General features: G+C 56.0%; 2 protein-coding genes across 4 annotated transcripts in view; one reads left to right on the top strand and one right to left on the bottom strand.

The window, feature by feature from the left end:
* Positions 1–768, bottom strand: part of NOC2L (NOC2 like nucleolar associated transcriptional repressor) — a 34,744-nt gene extending 33,976 nt beyond the window's left edge. Inside the window, exons 1-2 of the mRNA XM_085242317.1 lie at positions 666–768; positions 443–574 (exon numbers count right to left, since the gene is read on the bottom strand). Coding sequence (XP_085098443.1) covers positions 443–574; positions 666–766 — 233 coding nt within the window. The 5' untranslated portion in view covers positions 767–768. The remainder of the gene's footprint in view (positions 1–442; positions 575–665) is intronic.
* Positions 769–842: 74 nt separating this feature from the next.
* KLHL17 (kelch like family member 17) lies at positions 843–16,879 on the top strand. 3 transcript variants are annotated; one of them, XM_085242319.1, is made up of 12 exons: positions 843–947; positions 7,417–7,660; positions 8,210–8,331; positions 8,723–8,944; positions 9,719–9,835; positions 10,354–10,567; positions 10,681–10,825; positions 10,970–11,137; positions 11,495–11,583; positions 12,632–12,705; positions 13,737–13,918; positions 14,139–16,879. In XM_085242319.1, the coding sequence occupies exons 2-12, from the start codon at positions 7,450–7,452 to the stop codon at positions 14,365–14,367; spliced, it is 1,773 nt and encodes a 590-aa protein (XP_085098445.1). In that variant the 5' UTR covers positions 843–947; positions 7,417–7,449; the 3' UTR covers positions 14,368–16,879. The 3 variants fall into 3 exon arrangements, with proteins under 3 accessions (XP_085098445.1, XP_085098444.1, XP_085098446.1); XM_085242318.1 differs by having other exon boundaries at positions 847–980; XM_085242320.1 differs by lacking the exon at positions 8,723–8,944 and having other exon boundaries at positions 847–980.
* Positions 16,880–18,652: the final 1,773 nt, after the last annotated feature.

Raw genomic sequence — 18,652 nt, 5'->3', positions numbered from 1 at the left:
CACCTGCAGCTAATTAAAGTGGTGATTGGATAATCAGAGCTGTGGCTCCAACACCTGCTCTGGAAGGACTCATCAAAGCTTATTTTAACTCAGGATTAAGAAAACACAGAACTATATAATAGCTTTGGTTGGAAGGGACCTTAAAGCCCACACAAACCCCAACCCCTGCTGTGGGCTGCGTGCCCCCCACCACATCACACTGCCCAGGGCTCAGCCTGGGCTTAGGATGGGACACTCACACTGCTCTGGGCAGCAGCACCAGAGCCTCGCTGCCCTCAACGAGCCCCTGGATGGCAGCACTGCGGTCTCCCCAGAGCCTTCTCTTCCCCAGGAAAAACAAAGGCAGCTCACGCAGCCTCTCCCGAGAGCCCGACCTGCTCCCACTCCTCGCAGAGCTGGCTGAAGCCCAGCCCCGACCCCACCCTGACCCCCAGACCCTCACCGAACGGCCGCCTTGGGCCGGGGCCGCCTCCCCCCCGTCTTGGGCCGGGCCTCCTCCTCCTCCGAACCGCCGTCGGGCTCCGACTCGAAGCCATTAGCGAGAAACTCGTCGACGCTCAGCTCCTCCAGCTTCCTGCGGGGCCAAAGGAGAGACGTGAAGAAGGAAAGGTGAGCGGAACGCACCCCGCTCCCAGCCGGGCCTTCCCCGCCCGCACAGCCCTCACCGCCTCCCGGCAGCCGCCATGCCGCCCGCGCGCTCCTCGCGGCAGCCGCACTTCCGCTCCCAGCATGCCGCGCGGTGCAGGGAGGCGTGGCCAAACAACATGTAGGCGTGGTTAACTTTTTCACGGGCGTGACTTAGCGCTGTTCAACCGCTGTCGTTGCTTTAGCCCCGCCTCTATCCCCGCCCCTTTGTCCTCCTGGCCCCGCCCCCGCCGCGGGGCTGGCGGCAGCGGCGCGGGCAGAGCGGAGCCCGCAGCATCCCGCGGGCCGGGCCGTGCGGAGCCGTGAGTAACGCGGGCACGGCCCTACCGGCAACGGTACGGGCGATCGGGGCAGGTGGGAGGTGGGAGGGGCCTGGCGAGAGCGGATGGAGCGGCTCGGGGTCGGTGGGGCTGCGGGCGGGGGCTCGCAATGAGGCGTCCCGGGAGATCGGTGGGTGCAGCCCCGGAGCAATTTGGCACCGCCGGGATGCGGAAGGGCAGCGCTGCGCTCCGCACCTCTGCCGTTAAGGCTGTCCCCCCTCCCGGCCCGCTGTGTGTCCGGTCACGGAGCCATCCCGCGGTGCAGAACGGGGGTTGTCGCGCTGCCGGGCCCGACGGTGGCTCTGCGGTCTCGTTTTGTGTCATCTCTCCGTGGACGCACAGCGGCTGTTGGGTGCTGTTTGCTGCGGGGGAGCTGAAGGGCAAAGGGAGAAATGTCAACGCGGGTTGGTGGTACCCTGGGGATGCGGGATGCAGTGCGGGATGGGGGTTTTGGGGCCTCTGCAGTGACCGTCAGGGCACGGAGCTCTCTTCTTGCTGGGAGCCAGCAGGGCAGCAGGGGGCTGGAGTCACCACCAGCACATCCAGCTGCTGGGCTGGGTCAGCAGAGTGCACGGACGGTGTCCTGGAATGATGGGGTCTCTGCAGGAGGGAGAGCGGCGCCGGGGTGATTCAGCAACACGGAGATCCGATGGTGGCCGGATGAATGGAGGCAACTTATTGGCTCCAAGGACTGAGAGGAGCCTCAGAGGTCTCCTGGCCATCCATCCATCGTATAGGGATCCTGCAACAGGTTTGTGATGCCTGCATGCCAGCGCTCTGTGAGATGCTTCTTTGTTTGGTCCCAGTGAGGAAGTCACCCAGACTCCCTAAGTGCAAAATAACTGTGTCTGTAAGGAAAAAGAAAACAATGCAGCTAATCTTATGTTCCCTCAGCTGCTGAGTGCCCCATTTGCAGCACCAAATGGGACACAGAGTGCTGTGCAGATCCCAAATGCGGAAAGGTCACCTGACATTATGGACTTTTGGGCTCACATAGTGGGCACGGTGGTGATGGGTTGGAGTTGGACTAGATGATCTTAGAGGTCTTTATCAACCTTAATGATTCTGTGGTTCTGTGATTCAGTACAACTTTCTGGTTAGGATCACTGCAGCCAAGCAATCGCCTCTGGAATCTCTCCTCTCTGCAGCCCAAATTTCCCTCCTGACCCTGGCATTCAGCATGGCAGTGAGTGAGGCTGAAGGATTTGGGATGTAAAGGTCGGAATTTCCTTCCTGAGAGCTGATTGATGCACAAATGAAGCAAACATTCAGAGCAGGTGACGGCAGGAATTGTAGTTCCCTCTCTTTTGGCTTGATGGTTTAGGATTGAATAGAACCACTGCTTACCTTGGGTGACAAGGAAGGTCCCTTGTCCTTCTCTCAGCTTTTTCCTTGTCTCTTCTACCCTCCTCCACCATGTCACCTTGCTTCGTGTCATCAGCACTCCCTTGAGATGCCAGTTGGTAACCCATGAGTGTCACCACGTCCATAGCTCCTGCCTGATGTCGAGGCAACACTGCCAAGTAATCAGAGAATCATGGAATCATTCAGGTAGGAGAAGACCGCTACTGCTCCCAAATCCTATCCCAGCCCATCCCCACGGTGCCCACAGACCACAGCCTGTTCCAAGCTGGCCCAATGCCACCCGCTGCAGTCACTCACCATCGCTGTGCAGAGCAGGTAGGTGGAGGGCACAGTGCTAATTGAAGGGTGATGGCAAAAGGTGCCATTGGGGTGTTCCGTGACAAGACTGGGAGCCAGGAGTGCAGTGTTTCTCCCCCAGGGGCTGCCTGCACCTGGCCCAGGTTCTGCTTGTGACTCTGTTTGCCTTTCTGGAGAGCGAGTTGGGGTCAGAGGCGTCTGTCAGAGGGGCTGGAGGAGCTCATGAGTGCCACTGTGATGGGTAGTGCAGTCGGAGCTGTTAGTTGTTGCCTGAAGGGACCTTCTCCATGCCTCTCTGTGGAGGTTTGACACTGCTTGTGCCACAAAGCAGTGCTGGATGTGACAGCTGCTCTCCATTGTATGCTGAGTGATGCTGGGAAGGGGGATTTGGGACGCGGCCCACATTTCCAACCCTTGGCAGAGGCAGGAGGGTTTGCGTTTGCTTAGATTTTGATGTGCTTTGTGCTGGACTGTAGGAGTTGCTGTGTGATCCCAGTGCAGCTGGAGACCTGCACCTTTTGCTGAGCATCTCAAAGGCATCTTTATGAATTAGTTTCCATTGCTTGTTTCTTCCCATTGCTGGAACTGAAACCATTCAGGTCCTGACCCATTACTTGATGTTACCCAAATGTCAGCACAGCTGCCTCTGAGTCCATTAGCTGTGCACGGAGCTGCTCCCATCCCCCGTGTGCAAGGAAAGTGAGAGCTGCATTGAGGATGTCTGCAGGAAGAGTGGCTGCCTGGGTGGGGTGTGCATGGGGCAGGGAGCAGAGTGTGCACCCAGGGAGGCACGAGGCAGGCCGGGCTGAAATCCTTTCTCTTTTTTCACGTATGGGAACAAAGGCATTTCTGAATATTGGTTGGGGTAACTGGGATCCAAACAAAACGCCCCAGGAAAAATGGGGAGAAAAGCTTCCATTAGGAGACCTCCAGCCTTCTGTATGCACCAGAACCTATTGATTACAACCCGCTGAGCTGCTGAAAGGCACTGACTAGGTCAATGTGCTGAATGCCCTTCTTGCCTGAAGCCAGCGCTGTGTCTGTGCTGTAGAGCTGGCAATTGTGTGCAGTGTTCCCCTGCCCTCCCCACCCCCTTGCCAAGGCTCCACATCCTCTCTGGCAGCTTGTCACTTCTCTGCAGATGTCTAGACAGGAGGATTCAGTGCGTGTCACTTATGCCTAATTCATTAAAAAAAAACACACACAACACAACCCTACTGAGAGCTGGGGATTCTCAGTCCTGCAGACTCAGCGCTGTCTGTGGCTCTCAGATTAATTCCACTGCTTGCAGGAGCAGCACAAACCTTGCCTGCCATCCACAGCACGAGGGTTTGGGGAACAGAAGGGGAATGTGAGTGATGGGAGGACACAACCAGCCCTGTATGGGGGCTCTGCCACCCCGTGGGGTCATTGCAGCAGCAGTGCTGGATCTGCAGCTTGGAGCAGCGCACTTGCTGCTCCTGAGCTATTAGTGCCCTCTGCTTCCTCACAATTGGTGACTTCATCTCTTCCAGGCTGAACACTTGATTAACCTCATGTTAAAGAGGAGCTGCTGCGTGCTGTCTGTTCAGATTCCCAGGATGAATGCAGAGTGAGGAGAAGCTGAATTTCTCAGCGCTGTAGTGAGGGCACAGAGTGTCCTGTCTGTGCCAGTGATGCCAGCACAAGCTCTGCTGAGGACAATTACCCAGATTTAGTGCCCTGGGTGTATACAGCTGGATGATATTTCCAACCTGCTTCAATCACGTTTGCTGTTGGGAAGGGAGCGGGAGTGGTAGCAGGGCAATATATTCTACCATGAGCCGTGTCAGGCCCTCTGAAATCAGCAAAAATTTGGGCTATCTCAGTTTGAGGTATAAGGGCAGGTAGTGTGCATCAGCTGCAGCTTGTGCAAACAGCGCTACTGCAAGAGGATTACTGATGCTAGCTTAAAGCTTCTCTTCAAACGCAGCCCTCAGAGCCCGGAGATGCACCAGAAGGGATGGCTCAGCAAGAGCACACAGCAGCTTAACGGGACCTCTGTGATGCCAGATGGAAGGGGAGATGTGTGGGCAGCCTGCATTGTGCCCAGCCAGGTCCCTGGGTGTCGGTACTGCTGTGTTCGTGGCCTCACGCTGCAGCAGCAGCAGCACAACAGCAGCTATTGTTCCTGCCAGCTCAGCTGGTTGTGTCTCATGATTGCTGAAGGGAAGGAGCGGTCCCCGGAATGCGGGAGAACATCTTCTCCCCAGCCTGGCTCCAAGAGGGAGGAAGATGCTTCCCCACCCGAGCTGGGCAGCGGTTGCCTGCGCCCCCCGTTCTGCCCAATCTGGCTTTTCTCTGAGTTTTAACATTAACTGGGTATCTCTGTTCATTATGGGAATGCTGGATGCAGAAGGATGCTTGCTGGGAAAAGATTCAGGACCCATCGCAGTGGAGTTAGAGTGGGATTCTGAGTGCTGGTGTAGGGCTGTTTTCACACTCTCCCCACACCTGGCCAGCTGTGCGGGATATTTGCTGGCAGACAGAAACCTCCACCCAGGGCAGCCAACAAAGGGCCATTCTGCTGGGTCTTCCTGGGGAAGGGGCCATCAGCGAGCTTCTCCCCAGAGGATGCTCCGCTCCCTGCTTATTGCTCAGCATGCTTCTCTTCACTCTCAGCAAAATATGTTTTATTTTTTTGTGCGGAGAGAACAGACCTCCCTTTGGGCAGGGATCATTTGCATTCATTAACAGAGCTGTTATGCACGGCCACGCTCTGTCGCAGAGGAGCCAAACAAACGCCTGCTTTTTTTTTGTCATAACCCAGGAGTGGCTACAAGTCAGCACTGCATCCGCTCCAGCTGATGCATAACACGTGCACTTGGGCTGCTGCACACCCCACAAAAGTGGGTTTGTATGGACTTCCCCCCCCTGGAGCCCTGCACACTGCCTTACTGTCTCCTGTGGTCCGAGTGCTGTTCCCCATTAATTATATCTTAGCAGAGCTCATAGACCTTCATTTCCTGGGAATGAAGTTTGCTTTTCCGTGTGCTGATGCATGGGGCCAGGAGGGAGGAGGGCTTTGTAGGAGCTGTTTCCTTGTGTAGATCCTAAGGGAGGGCCCATCCACGGGGTGGGGATGCTGCTGGGGGCCTGGGATCAGTGGGGGGGTTGGGGTGGTGTCTCCCTTGGGTGCTGCTTGGTTGCTTTGGAGCCCAATGGCACGGCTGGCACCACAGAGCACTGGGGCGTAGGAGGTGCTGGTGGGGCTCTGACCAATCTCAGAGGTTCACTGCAGGGAATAATGTCACCCTTGTCACTTCTGCATTCGTGCTTACCCGGAGTTGTGCAATGACTCAGTGGCAGGGCTGGGAAGAGAGCCCAGCACTTCCAACCCTCTTTGGAAATGCATTTGATTGCTGGAGCTGAGGATGCGCTGGCAGCAATGTACCCTTCAGCTGTGCCCTCTGTCTGTCCCCACCTCTGCAACCACATCCTGTGCCACCCCCTGGAGGCACGCTGTCCTTCCCACCCTACAAGCACCCTGTCCTGCCTTGTCCCCTCCATGCCCTCCCGGCAGTGATGATGGAGAGAAGGATGCTTGGTGGTGCAGTAAAGAAAGGAACCAGCTGGAGCAGGTTGGGAGGACCCTCAGGCTTGCAGCCAGGGAGGGGAGTAAAGGAGTGAAAGCAACCTCTGCTCCTCTATTAAATCAGGTCTGGTCCCAGGTGCTGATATTGCGGTGCCTTCATGCAGCAAGGTCCACAAGTGTTCCTTATAGGCATGTCCTGGGGATGCTGCAGCTTTCTGCAGAGCTCAGCTCAGTGCTTAACTCATGGCATGAAGGGCACGGAGCACCCTGCTCTCACTGCTTTAAAGCATTGCCTTCACGATGCGCCCACCCTGGCAGCAAAGAGGGAATCTCACATCACACTGATGCTGCACGGAGAAGAGGGCATTGCAGGCCTCTCTCCCACTCAGAAAAGATGTTTATTCATCTTTTCCCTCCCCCAGACTCTAGTACATGACACAACTGCTATTTAAACATGAATAGAGCTTCAGCAGCTCAGCCGGCACAGCGTGGGGGGCTCTATTTTTAGGCTGGAGATGTGGAGGTGTGGCGAGGCAATGGGAGCAGAGGGGATTCTCTATCCGCAGGGATGCGGGGGCTGGTGGATGGATGCAGCACGATGACTTCCTTCCTTCCTCCACTCTCCCCTCCTCCCTCCTGGGCTGCTGGGCTGTGCCTGGTTAGGAGATGCAGGAGTGCAGCGTGCCCTGCTTGTTGCTTGTTCAGGCTTTGTAGAGTCAGAGAACATTCCGAGTTGGATCCATAAGGATCATCGGGTCATGTTTGTTGTCCATGGTGGCTTATTTAGGCTGTGTTTAATCACTGAATCACAGAATGGCCCAGGTTGGAAGGGACCCCAAGGATCATGAATCTCCAACCCCCCTGCCACACGCAGGACCACCAACCTCCACATTTAATATCAGCCCAGGCTGCCCAGAACCCCATCCAACCTGGCCTTGAACACCTCTAGGGATAGATGAGGCATCCACAGCCTCTCTGGGCAGCTGTTCCAGCACCTCACCACTCTCATAAAAAAGAATCAATACAAGACAGGTGTGCCCCAGTGAGGCGTCTGAGGTTGGTGATGGACATGTTGTAGAGCAGTGCCCTTTTGATGGCAGGTGAGGAGGATGCTGACCCACAGATGGGCTGGGCACAGAGCAGTGAAGACCCTCAGCCCATATACTTGAAAGCCATGGAAGTTGTGTGGATCTCAAGCCATTCCTTCAGGATAACACGTTGTTTTTCTCACTCCAGTGAAGCCGCGAAGGGTGAGCTCCCAGCACAGCCATGGAGGGCGGCGTGCAGCTCCTCAACCGCGATGGCCACAGCATCTCACACAACTCCAAGCGCCATTACCACGACGCCTTCGTGTGCATGAACCGCATGCGGCAGCGCGGGCTGCTCTGCGACATCGTGCTGCACGTGGGCACCAAGGAGATCAAGGCCCACAAGGTGGTGCTGGCGTCCTGCAGCCCCTACTTCCACGCCATGTTCACAAGCAAGTAGCCTCCTCCTCTCTTCCTCTCGATTCCCTCTCTTCGCTGCGCTCCCTTTCCGTCCATCTCCTACCTTATGAAAGTGTGACATCAGCGTATCGTCTATATGAACAAGCAAACTTCCTCCTTTGGCTCCCTTCTGTGAAGCTACCCTGGTAGCTTGGGTGAGCCCCATTCCCTGTAATGCACTGCTGCTTCTCCCTGCTGAGAAGGGAGCAGGAGACCCTCCTTGGCCTTGAAGTCAGGCTGTGGAGCAGCAGGAGGCGGAGGGTTCTGTCTCCAGAAGAGGAAGGAGCCAAGGGCACAGCCCCACATCCCCTTTCTGTAGCTTCTGGGCTCTTCCAGGAGCCATCTCTTTATCAGGCATAGCTGAGCTCATGGTTTATTGCTAGCTTGCATCCCCTCTCTCAGACAACCTTCTGCACCACTGTGTTGTCTGCCTACAATTCAACCAGGCCACGAACATTGCATAGGCATGGAACAGGAGCTAGATGACAAGAAAGAAACATGCTGAGGGCTATTGTTCATATCTGCTGTCTGTGTTGCCCCAGATGAGATGAGTGAGAGCCGCCAGACCCATGTGACACTGCACGACATCGACCCACAGGCCCTGGAGCAGTTGGTGCAATATGCTTACACAGCAGAGATCGTGGTGGGCGAGGGCAATGTGCAGGTAGGAGCCCCCCCAGACCTATCTATCCCACAAAGCCTTACCTCTGGAGCTCTCCTCTCCCCCTGCTCAGGGCTTTCCGCTGTTGCTCTGTGGTGGTGCCTGCATCTAACAGTGGTCATCTGCTCTCCTGAGCTCCTGCAGCTGCTGTGGATGGGAGTGCTCCTTAAAGCCCTACTGCAATGGCCATTTCCTAGCCCTGTGGGGGGTCATGGGTGTCTTTCTTGGCTCTTAAACTCCATCCTGTAGGAAACGAGGAGTGCTTTGTCCTCTATGTGCTTGTGTGCATGAAGTTGCTCAGTAAACCTGTTCTGCTGTTGAAACTGGTGATGGAAATGGTGTTTCCTTGCCCTGGAAGCTCCTTTTTTTTTCCCCATTCTTTTCCACTGCCCAGACACTTCTTCCTGCTGCCAGCCTGCTTCAGCTCAATGGGGTGCGGGACGCTTGCTGCAAGTTTCTGCTCAGCCAACTCGACCCATCCAACTGCCTGGGGATCCGGGGCTTTGCCGACACGCACTCCTGCAGTGACCTCCTCAAGTCTGCACACAAATACGTCCTCCAGCACTTCGTGGAGGTGTCCAAGACAGAGGAGTTCATGTTGCTGCCTCTTAAACAGGTGAGATCCTGATGGAAGCACAGAGGTGTGGGACTGGCAAGGCTTTTCTTGCTCGGTTCTGAATGGCATGGTCAGAACAGGACAGGGTTTAGCAGGAGAATGCAGCCAGATTCTGTGCTTTGGTCTTTTCTGTTTGATGGGGAAACAATACATGTGGAGAATACTGTCAGAGAGTGAGCTTAATCCCCTGTGAAACAGGGATGGGAAGGCAGCGGGGAAGATAAATGCTGTCACTGGTGCCTGCCACCCGAGCTCTGGATGCTCTGCCTTCTCCCTGGGAGCACAAACCTGGGAGCCACTTCGCTCCATCCATCCCTGGGGCTGTGGAGTACATGGCAGCAAGGGGGGTATGAGTCTCCACCTGCTCCAGCTCTGTCCTTGGCAGACAAAGCGAGCAAACTGCGAGCAGCCAGAGCACCTGGCTCCATCCCATGAAATATTGAAGGGACCTGTGCAAGCACAGTCGTCCGCCTGATCTCGCTGATGTTTATTGGAAGTGTCAGGCATTGCAGCAGCTTCAGATGCAGAAATGGAGGAATGAGCCAAGGAGGGGACCGAGGGCAGAGCTGTTTCTGAGAGGAGGGGGAGGCACAGCTGCAGCCTGCTGGGGGACCACCTGCCCTTAGCTGTGTACCCCTCGGCCACCAGCATCTGCAGGATGCTGCTTTGTACCTCTCTGTGCTGCTCTGCTGGGCCAGTTCCCTGCTGTGGGAACGTGTCCCTTCCTCCTGTGCTGCACCAGCTGGGAGTTGCCTTTTCCATCCTTTTCCGCAGGTGCTGGACCTCATTTCTAGTGACAGCCTCAATGTGCCATCGGAGGAGGAGGTGTACCGGGCTGTGCTCAGCTGGGTCAAACATGATGTGGACAGCAGGAGACAGCATGTCCCCAGGGTGAGTCTGCTGGGGAAGGTGACCTAATTCAACCCAGCAGTGCCTGTGTATGGCGTGGGTGGGTGAATAGGATGGGAGGGAATGGCCTCACGTTGCACCAGGTGAGGTTCAGGTTGGATATTGGGAAAAACTTCTCTTAAAGAGCAGTCAGGCATCTGGCACAGACTGCCCAGGAGGTGGGGGTGTCACCATCCCTGGAGGTGTTCAAGAATTGTGGAGATGTGGCACTAAGGGATGTGGTCATTAGGCAAGATTGGTGGCAGGTGGGCGGTTGGACTGGATGATCTTAGATCATAGAATCACAGAATCACAAGGTTGGAAACGACCTACAAGATCATCTAGTCCAACCGTCTTCTCATTACCACTCTAGTTTGTCTTCTCCAGCCTTAAAGATTCTGTGATTCTCAGGAAGCTGTAGGGTGGCCAGAGGATGGGCAGAAATAGGAAGGGAAGAAATGGGGGCTGCACTGCCGAACCCTTCCCACCCCACTGATGGGATGCAACCCCTCTCCTTTCAGCTCATGAAGTGCGTGAGGCTGCCCCTGCTGAGCCGGGACTTCCTGATGAGCAACGTGGACACGGAGCTGCTGGTGAGGCACCACTCGGAGTGCAAGGACCTGCTGATCGAAGCCCTCAAGTACCACCTCATGCCTGAGCAGAGGGGGGTCCTCAGCAACAGCAGGACCAGGCCGCGGCGCTGCGAGGGGGCCAGCACTGTGCTTTTTGCTGTGGGTAAGGCTCTCCCAACGAGGGGATTACCCTCAGATCCTGCACAAAGCTCCAGCTTTCCAAGCTTTCCCGAGGTTTACCCTTGGCCTCGGGGACGATGAGTGCTCTGTTTGCAGGTGGGGGCAGCCTGTTTGCCATCCATGGGGACTGCGAGGCCTACGACACGCGGACGGACCGCTGGCACATGGTGGCCTCCATGTCGACCCGCAGGGCCAGGGTGGGCGTCGCGGCCATTGGGAACAAGCTGTACGCCGTGGGCGGGTAAGGGGACACAGGGACGGGGGTGGGAGCAGGGATCTGAGCCAGGACCAGGCCCTGGGTCTGCTCTGGAGCTCTGGGCGCAGCTCACAGGCCATACGGTCTGAACTTCCCAGCTCTCACGCTCTCTTTTTTCTCTCCCTGCAGTTACGATGGGACCTCAGATTTGGCAACGGTGGAGTCCTATGATCCTGTCACCAACTCCTGGCAACCGGAGGTGTCCATGGGCACGAGGAGGAGCTGCCTGGGTGTAGCAGCACTTCATGGGCTTCTCTATGCTGCTGGGGGATACGATGGGGCCTCATGCCTGAACAGGTAGGGAATGGCTCGCTGTGGGCTCCTCCATTTCTCATGCATGCTTTGTCCTTGATGCTGGGTGCTGGGAAGTCCACGAGGTCTGCTCCTGACTGAGTAGATTTCTTGCAATCCAGCTCTGTCTTCCAGTGCCTTTGGCCCAGGCAGTTTCTTCAGGGAAAAACAAACAAACAGACAACACCGTTTTGCAGCCCTCTGCCCCAACCAAACATGGCCCCTTTGTTAGTTCTTCCCTCCATTTTTCCCTCCCTTTTCCCAAGCTTCCTTGGGAGCTGCCCAGGAGGGCTTGTGTCAAAGGGCTTTGAGCTGGGCCTTGCCAGTGTCACACCTGAATTCCTGTGTCCCTGCCTGCTGCAGCGCAGAGCGGTACGACCCTCTGACAGGCACCTGGACATCCATCGCTGCCATGAGCACCAGGAGACGCTACGTCCGGGTGGCAACGCTAGGTGGGTGCTGGCATGAGGACACAACCTGCTTCTGTGCAGACTGTCTCTTGCATTTCTGGTGGTTCCTTCTGATGTCCTGTTCAAATTCCTGCCCCACCTTCCTCGCATTCCCCAGCTGTGGGTCTGGGTAGCTCTGCCATCCCTCTGCTACGTCCTGACATGCTCCCTGCCTTTGCCCTGCTCCTTGGTTTCCGCAGTAGGTGGGTTTCATCGCATTCTGGAATCAGCTCCCCAGGGAACCCCACAACTTGCTCCTCAGCCCCTGTGTGCTCACTTCTAGCTTGGAGCGAGGGGGCTGGATGCAGGAGGAGACCACCTTATTTCTCCTCCCCGATGAAAGGCAGTTCCTTTCCTAATCATCCAAGTAGTAGTGTGGTGTCAAAACTATCTCTACAAGAGGTGCCACAGCTGTAGGTGAGACGCTAAAATGTCTCACGACTCCATTGAGTTCTGTCCCTGAGGGGGATGCAGGGTGAGAAGTGGCCGCTTCATTGTTTAGTGCAGCTCTGGGGTCAATGCAAGTGGGGTCAATGCAAGTGGGATCAGTGCAAGTGCCACCTCCCCCCCAGCTGGTGTAACACACTGCTCTTCACCATCCCACCATCAGCTGCGAGGTATCCCCTGCTGTCTCTTCCCCGTTGTCTCCTTTCAGCTCTCAGTGCTGACTCAGAGGTTCCCTCCCCTCCATCACAGCTCATACACCGCCTGCCACAGCCCTTATTGGCTCTCCCCATGCTCCAGCCCCTGCCTCTAAAAATAACCCACTGCTCCAGCAGGGAGCACTCGCAGCTCCCATAATGAGGAGGTCAGGAAGCAGCAGGAGGGCGAGTTCTTTGGGAAGTGCTGAGAAATTGCCTGGTGAACCTTTCACAGTGCTGCAAGGCAGGGGGGATCGGGGAGCCGTGCTGAGAGCTGCTTGGCTGCTGGGGAGCGGGGGCTCTGCGGGGGGCATGCAGCCCACAGCCCCCATGGGCAACCTAAAATCCTGTGCTGGGACTGCAGCTGTGCTTCGTAGCTAATCTGTGTGTGTGTATGACTGTCTTTGCAGAAGGCAACCTCTATGCTGTTGGGGGATATGACAGCTCATCCCACTTAGCCACAGTAGAAAAGTATGAGCCCCAGGTAATCACAGAAGAAAGCATGCCTGGTAACCCTCCTCCTTCTCCTCCTCCTCCTCTCCTGATGGGTGCCTGATGGAGCCCTGCAGCCAACCAGCAGGCACATGAGGATGTTGCGGACTGTGAGCAAGCAGCTGTACGTGGTTCTGTAGCACGCAGCTGCTGTAGCTTGGGATGTGTCTGCTTCCCAGCTCTGTGCAGCGCTCTGTGCTCCTTGGAGGTGCACAAAATGGAGGGGGTCTCGACTCCTTGTCCAGCTCTTTTGCAGGGACTGGGTGCAGTCCAGAGCAAAAACTCACCCGTGCAAGCTCTGAGATCTCTCTCTCAGACTTTCAGCCCCCAGAACCCTCTCTATCCTCATTGCCTGAGGTCTTTGCTGCATCCCCTTCCCAGCAGTTAGCTGGGATTGCAGTGGGCGATTGGGTCTGGGGTCCTGTAGCTCTGTTAGAGCAGGCTGCATCGCTGCAGAAGGATCAAAGCATCAGTTCCAGAGGCTTTTGGTGAGCTGTAAAGCCCCAGCCGTGCCTTGTGCAAATTTAAATTGATACAGCTCGATTCCCATGGCTGGGGTTCAGCTGTGACATGCTGGTGGCCTGGCACAGAGCAGTGCTCGGGGAAGGTCTCTGCCAGCTGCACTGTGCTTTCCTGAGCTGTCGGCAGAGGTCTCTCCTGGGGCACTGCAGTTCTTCCTGCAGGAGAAATTCTCCTTTGCAAATTTTGCTGTTATCTGACTGCAGCTGAGCTGGTAGGGCAGCTTGGCCCTGTGTTTGTGGCAGCCAGCAGTGCTGTAGTCCAGCTCGCTGCTGGGCAAGCAGCTCATTGCTTCTGCCCCAGATAGCAATGAAATGAGGGTTGCTCCTCACTGGCCTTTTGGATGAAGGGGAAAGAGCTGGGGTCCTGCCAGAAGTCTTTTGGTTAGGGTTAGGATTAGGGTTAGGGTACTGCCCTAATTGTCCTATCAGGGCTAACATCACAGGGACACGTGGAAAATGACCCATACCTGTGGCTTACTGATCCATATTTTCCCCTTCCCAGATCAACACGTGGACGCCCATTGCCAACATGCTGAGCCGCCGGAGCAGCGCAGGGGTGGCTGTGCTGGAGGGGATGCTCTACGTGGCTGGTGGTAACGATGGGACCAGCTGCCTTAACTCCGTTGAGCGTTACAACCCCAAAACCAACACGTGGGAGAGCGTGGCACCCATGAACATCCGCAGGTAAGGAACTGCTGGGCTGCAGCTGCTGCAGGGAGGGTTGGGAGCTTGTCTCTGAGAGCCTTGCTTCACTTGGCACTGCGAAATGCAGACCGTGCCCGGGGGGGGCCGGCTAGCCCTGCTGGCTCCGTGCTCCCTGCACAAAGGCAGCAGCATATCAGAGCAAAGGGAAAAACTGGAGGCAGTGTTTGAGCTCTGCACTGTCTCTGCGTGCTCCTTCTAGGAGCACCCACGACCTGGTGGCCATGGACGGCTGGCTGTACGCGGTGGGTGGCAACGACGGCAGCTCCAGCCTGAACTCCATCGAGAAGTACAACCCACGCACCAACAAATGGGTGGCAGCCTCCTGCATGTTCACCCGTCGCAGCAGCGTTGGGGTGGCCGTGCTGGAACTGCTCAACTTCCCGCCTCCCTCCTCTCCCACGCTCTCCGTGTCCTCGACGAGCCTTTGACAAAGGATCGGGACCTGCCTTACCTCCAGGGGGTCGGGGGTCCATCCTGCGGGGCAGCCGCTCGCTGTAGGAGCAGAGCGAAGGCGTTGGCTGCCATCCCCAGCCCCTCTGCTCCCATGGAGCCTGGAGCCATCCCTGGCACACGCCTCGGATCAGCGAGCCCCAAACTGTGCTTCCTGGGGGACCACCCTCCTTCCGCAGCAAAGGGAGAGAGGTGTTCCCACTCCATCCTTGGACTCATTTCACCGCTCTCCCAAAGGGTTACGTGTTTTCTTTGGGGAAGGGGACCTCAAAACCATCGCTGCTTATTGGATTCAGGCAATCCAACCGGTGCCACGTGGGCAGCACAGCCAACCCAGGGGCTTCGCCGTGGTGGGCAGCGCTCCTCCCAGGGACGTGGTTGGGTGTGCAGCGTCCCTCCGAATGTCACTGTAGCCAAACTCTTGACCAAGCCTAATGTGCACTGTTAAAGACTCTGAGGCCGCTGCACGGTTCTCAATGGTGTCTAATTGATGCCTTAAAAATACACAAATGAAGCCCAGCGAAGGGACGGGGCCTGGAGGAGGTGAAGTTTGGAGACAAAGCCTCATTCACAGGGACCCAACCGGCCATGGGGAGCCATGCAAGTGGATGGGATGGACCTGCCTGCACCCATCCCTGCTCCCTCCACGCATCCCACTGCGCCGTCTGGCTGGGAACAGAGCAGCTTGTTGCTGTTTCCCTCTTTGCAGAGCAGATTCCAGGTTGATGGCAAGGTCCACCCTTCCAGACAAGGAGGATTGCCTGGCATTACTTTTGTTGGCGTTAACTTTCCACCTTCTTCTTTTTTTTTTTTTTTAATTCGAACGCAAGATTTTAATTTTAATGACTTCATATCATTTTATTTTTACACTCTGCCGGTATTCCCCATCCCATCTGCTTTGGAGGCAGCAGAAGGGATGCAATTACTTTTCTTAATTGTTGATGAGATGATGACTGTGTCCTGGAAGACGTTCTCTGTAGATGTGTGGGTGTGTGTGCATGTGTGAGATACCATATGTACAGTGAAAACAGCACGGAAGGGACTGCGCGCAATTAGCAACTCCTTGGCAATTAGGCAACCACTTTAAATGAAGGTTGAATCAATTAGCACCGTAAATCACAAGCCTGTCCTTCCAGACCTGTGCCATAGAACCTCTGGGGTTGCTTAGATTTCAGCGTGTGTGCTGTAGGGTGTGAGTCTTGGATTGGGAGAGTGTTCCCCACATTGCAGGGGAATGACTCAGCCACCGGTACCTCAACAGCATCCAGTTGTGCCCTTGGGAACATGGTGACACTGTTTGTTTGTTTGTTTCAGGCTGATGCCTTTCTCCTTGTTCCCACACTCCTCATTTCCCATTTACGGTGTTCATATTTTACCTCTAGGATCGTAATCACAGAGACACTAAGGTTGGAAAGACTGCCAACCCCAACCCATCCACACAGTGATGGCATTTGGCCTAAATTTTCAATAGGGATTCCCTGCTTTCTCCACTCCTTGGGGTGAAAGTTGAGTTTGGGATGAGCCAAGGACTCCCAGCTTTGTTCAAATTAACATTGATGTGGGTGAAATAGGCACAGGGTTGTGTGTGCGTGCGTGCATGGGTGTGTGTGTGCACGAGAGAGGTCTCAGTTCTTTTCTTACCATCCCTGTAAGCAACATGAGGAATGTAATGCTGCTGGGTTCCTGCAGCCAGCAGCTCCAGGATCCTCTGCGAAGGAGATGCTGCTGCTGAGGCCAACGAGAGGAATGGAAGAAGGGTGGTGGGAACCTTCAGCAATGGCGATGCTGTCCTTCCTCTGGGGATCAGCAGCACGGGCAGCATCACCTCCGTCACCCTCCGGTTGGGTCCTGAGCAATACCAGCCCCGAGGCTGTTCTGCAAAACAGAAACGTGGGGAGCCTCCTGCGCCCCATGTCCTAACTATGCAGGTGCTCACTGCTTTCCTCTGTGGGAAACGAAGGAAGGAAAGGGAGAAATTGTCCCCGGAGCACCCCGACCCGCACTGTGTGGACACGAGGTGTCGGCACCTGCCCCCGGGTTGACACCGGGGCCGGGATTGCTTCTGGTGCTGCACGACCTCAGCGGGGCCGTGCGTCCGTCTGTGTCCGTCCCTGCGTGGGGAGGAGAACCGCCAGCTCTCCGCGGCTCCTCTGCCGTCCTCACTTAGTGCTGTCTCACCCCAAATTGTCCCCAAATGTGCTGTTTCCCATGTGAGCTCCGTCCCCCTGGGCGGGGGGCTCCCGCTGTGTCCCCCAGGGGTCCCGCTGTGGCCGGCAGTGCTGACCCCTTTATGGGCACAGCTCGCCCCTCGCCGCTAGCAGACCCGCCGTGTCCACGTCCAACCGTCGTCACTTTGGTTTCTCTGTAAGTTACCCTACTTATTTATGTGGAACTCCGTTTCAAGGAATTTTTTGCACTACATGGGACCGGGGAGGGGATACAAGCAATACAAAGCCAACGTGTACAATAAAGACGTTTTCTTGAATACAGGATCCTGCCTTTTGCATCCTTCTTTTGCACTTCTCTGGCAGACTCAGACAGCACTGCTGGGAAGACAAAGCGAGGGGAGGGGGTTCTGCTGGAGCTCATTGGGACAAACCCAGCTTGAGGCATGGGGGCTTTGGAGGCAGAGTGATTTACACCTCTCTCAGCCTTTAAATCCAAGCCTGGACTCCCCAGGAGCCTCCAGCACTGCTGACAGCTTTCCCTGCCGTGGAAATGAAAACCAGACGGGAAACATCCTCCTTCCCTCCAGCTGTCACCGGGGTGGGAGGAGAGGAGAGGAGAGGAGAGGAGAGGAGAGGGCTCGGATCTGCCTTCATGAGCTGCTGCCACTCACTGCTGGCTGGGGGGAGTGCCAGACCCCTTTCATGGGAGCAGGGGGTGAAAAGGGCAGCGTGGAGCTGCATGGCAAGGGGTAACCGCATCCGTGGGGCCCGAGGGGGGACTTTCCCATGCACACACTCCCAGCCCTGCAGCAGAGCCCTGTGCTGTCACACTGGGCTTGGCTGCTGCCCGGCTGTGTCCTCTTTCTGTCTGCTCCCCAGGCTCCTGCTTCTCTCTCGGGCTTCTATAAATAACTGTAAAAGTCTTTCCGAGGTCTGGAACCCAGCAAACACGCCGGAGGAACAGCACGTTTCTGGTCACGGTGCTGAGCGTGTTAGCCACGGCTCTTAGCAGAAATCGGACCTTTCCTGACCAAATCCCAGTTGTTGCCATTGGCTGTGAGCTTCGGTGGCTGCCAGGAGTCGCCAGGACTTGGCTGTGAAGGGTGTGCAGAAGTGCCAGGCCATAAGAGATATGGGGCTCCTGCAGGGGGCAGGGGGTGTCCCATGGCTTTACCTGGCCACAAAGGGTTAATGAGTTATACAAGGAGTGGGAGAAGGGGCTGATTTAAAAGTGGAAGGTGCAGGAGCCTTTGGCAGATGTTCTGTTCTTAGCAGCCCCCTCCCCAGCTGTGGGATTGGCGCTGTGGGATGTGCTGCTCTTGTTCAGCTCCAGCACAAGGTGGGTGCAAACGGAGTCCAACAACCCCAGCGTGTCCCTACGGCTTCACAGAGCCAATCCCAGCACGGTTCAAACATCCCTGCAAGCAAAACATCCTCTCCCGGTCTTAAAACCCCATGTCAGAGAATCCATCATAATGTGGGAGGTGTTCCAGCATGGAACGAACCTTCCCATTAAAAACACACACGCTGCTTTGGGCTTAAATTACCTTCCCTGTCTCAGCATCAGCCTTTGCTGCTGCTCTGCCCGGTTGTTGCAGGTCTGTGACTCTGCAGGGACAAAACCTGCACCCTGCAAACCCCTCACTGCCAGAGGGGTCTTCTTCACCCATCAAGATAGCACTATCTTCATTAACTCCTTCCATGCCAAATGCTGCTCCCGCAAGTAAACAGCCACAACCCAAGAATCTCCTTGCAGAGCTCTCAGATGTGAGCTCTCTGCATGCTTTGGGTTTGATTCATAACACTACGGAGTTTCCCCATTTGCTGTGACCACCCAGCCCAGCTTTTTTGTTTTTCAATCAGCGGGACAGGAATATTCATTCTGCATCCACCTTTCATATCATCGTCAGCGACTCCGTGTCGTTACCATCTCTTTCCTCATCCCTTTCACCTCCAGTGACCATCGAGTCCCAGTAAGAAAAATGCTCCCAGGGCATTTCTTCAGCCCTATCCTATGCAGTGAGCTGGGCTCAGCCCTGGGACGCAGCCCCTCCCCAAACGTCCCGGCCCTACACGGGGCGGAGGAGAAGCAGCC

This window comes from Meleagris gallopavo, chromosome 23 (genome assembly GCF_905368555.1).
Source record: "Meleagris gallopavo chromosome 23, MGAL_WU_HG_1.1, whole genome shotgun sequence".
Taxonomy (NCBI): Eukaryota; Metazoa; Chordata; class Aves; order Galliformes; family Phasianidae; genus Meleagris; species Meleagris gallopavo.
This window is presented reverse-complemented; position numbering and strand designations above follow the sequence as displayed.

What these genes read in the sequence shown, in the direction of transcription:
- KLHL17 (XM_085242319.1), top strand. Translation starts at nt 7,450, where the DNA reads ATGGAGGGCGGCGTGCAGCTCCTCAACCGCGATGGCCACAGCATCTCA. An exon ending in CTTCCACGCCATGTTCACAA is followed by an intron (nt 7,661 to 8,209) that starts GCAAGTAGCCTC and finishes GTGTTGCCCCAG; the next exon opens with ATGAGATGAGTGAGAGCCGC. An exon ending in TAGAAAAGTATGAGCCCCAG is followed by an intron (nt 12,706 to 13,736) that starts GTAATCACAGAA and finishes TCCCCTTCCCAG; the next exon opens with ATCAACACGTGGACGCCCAT.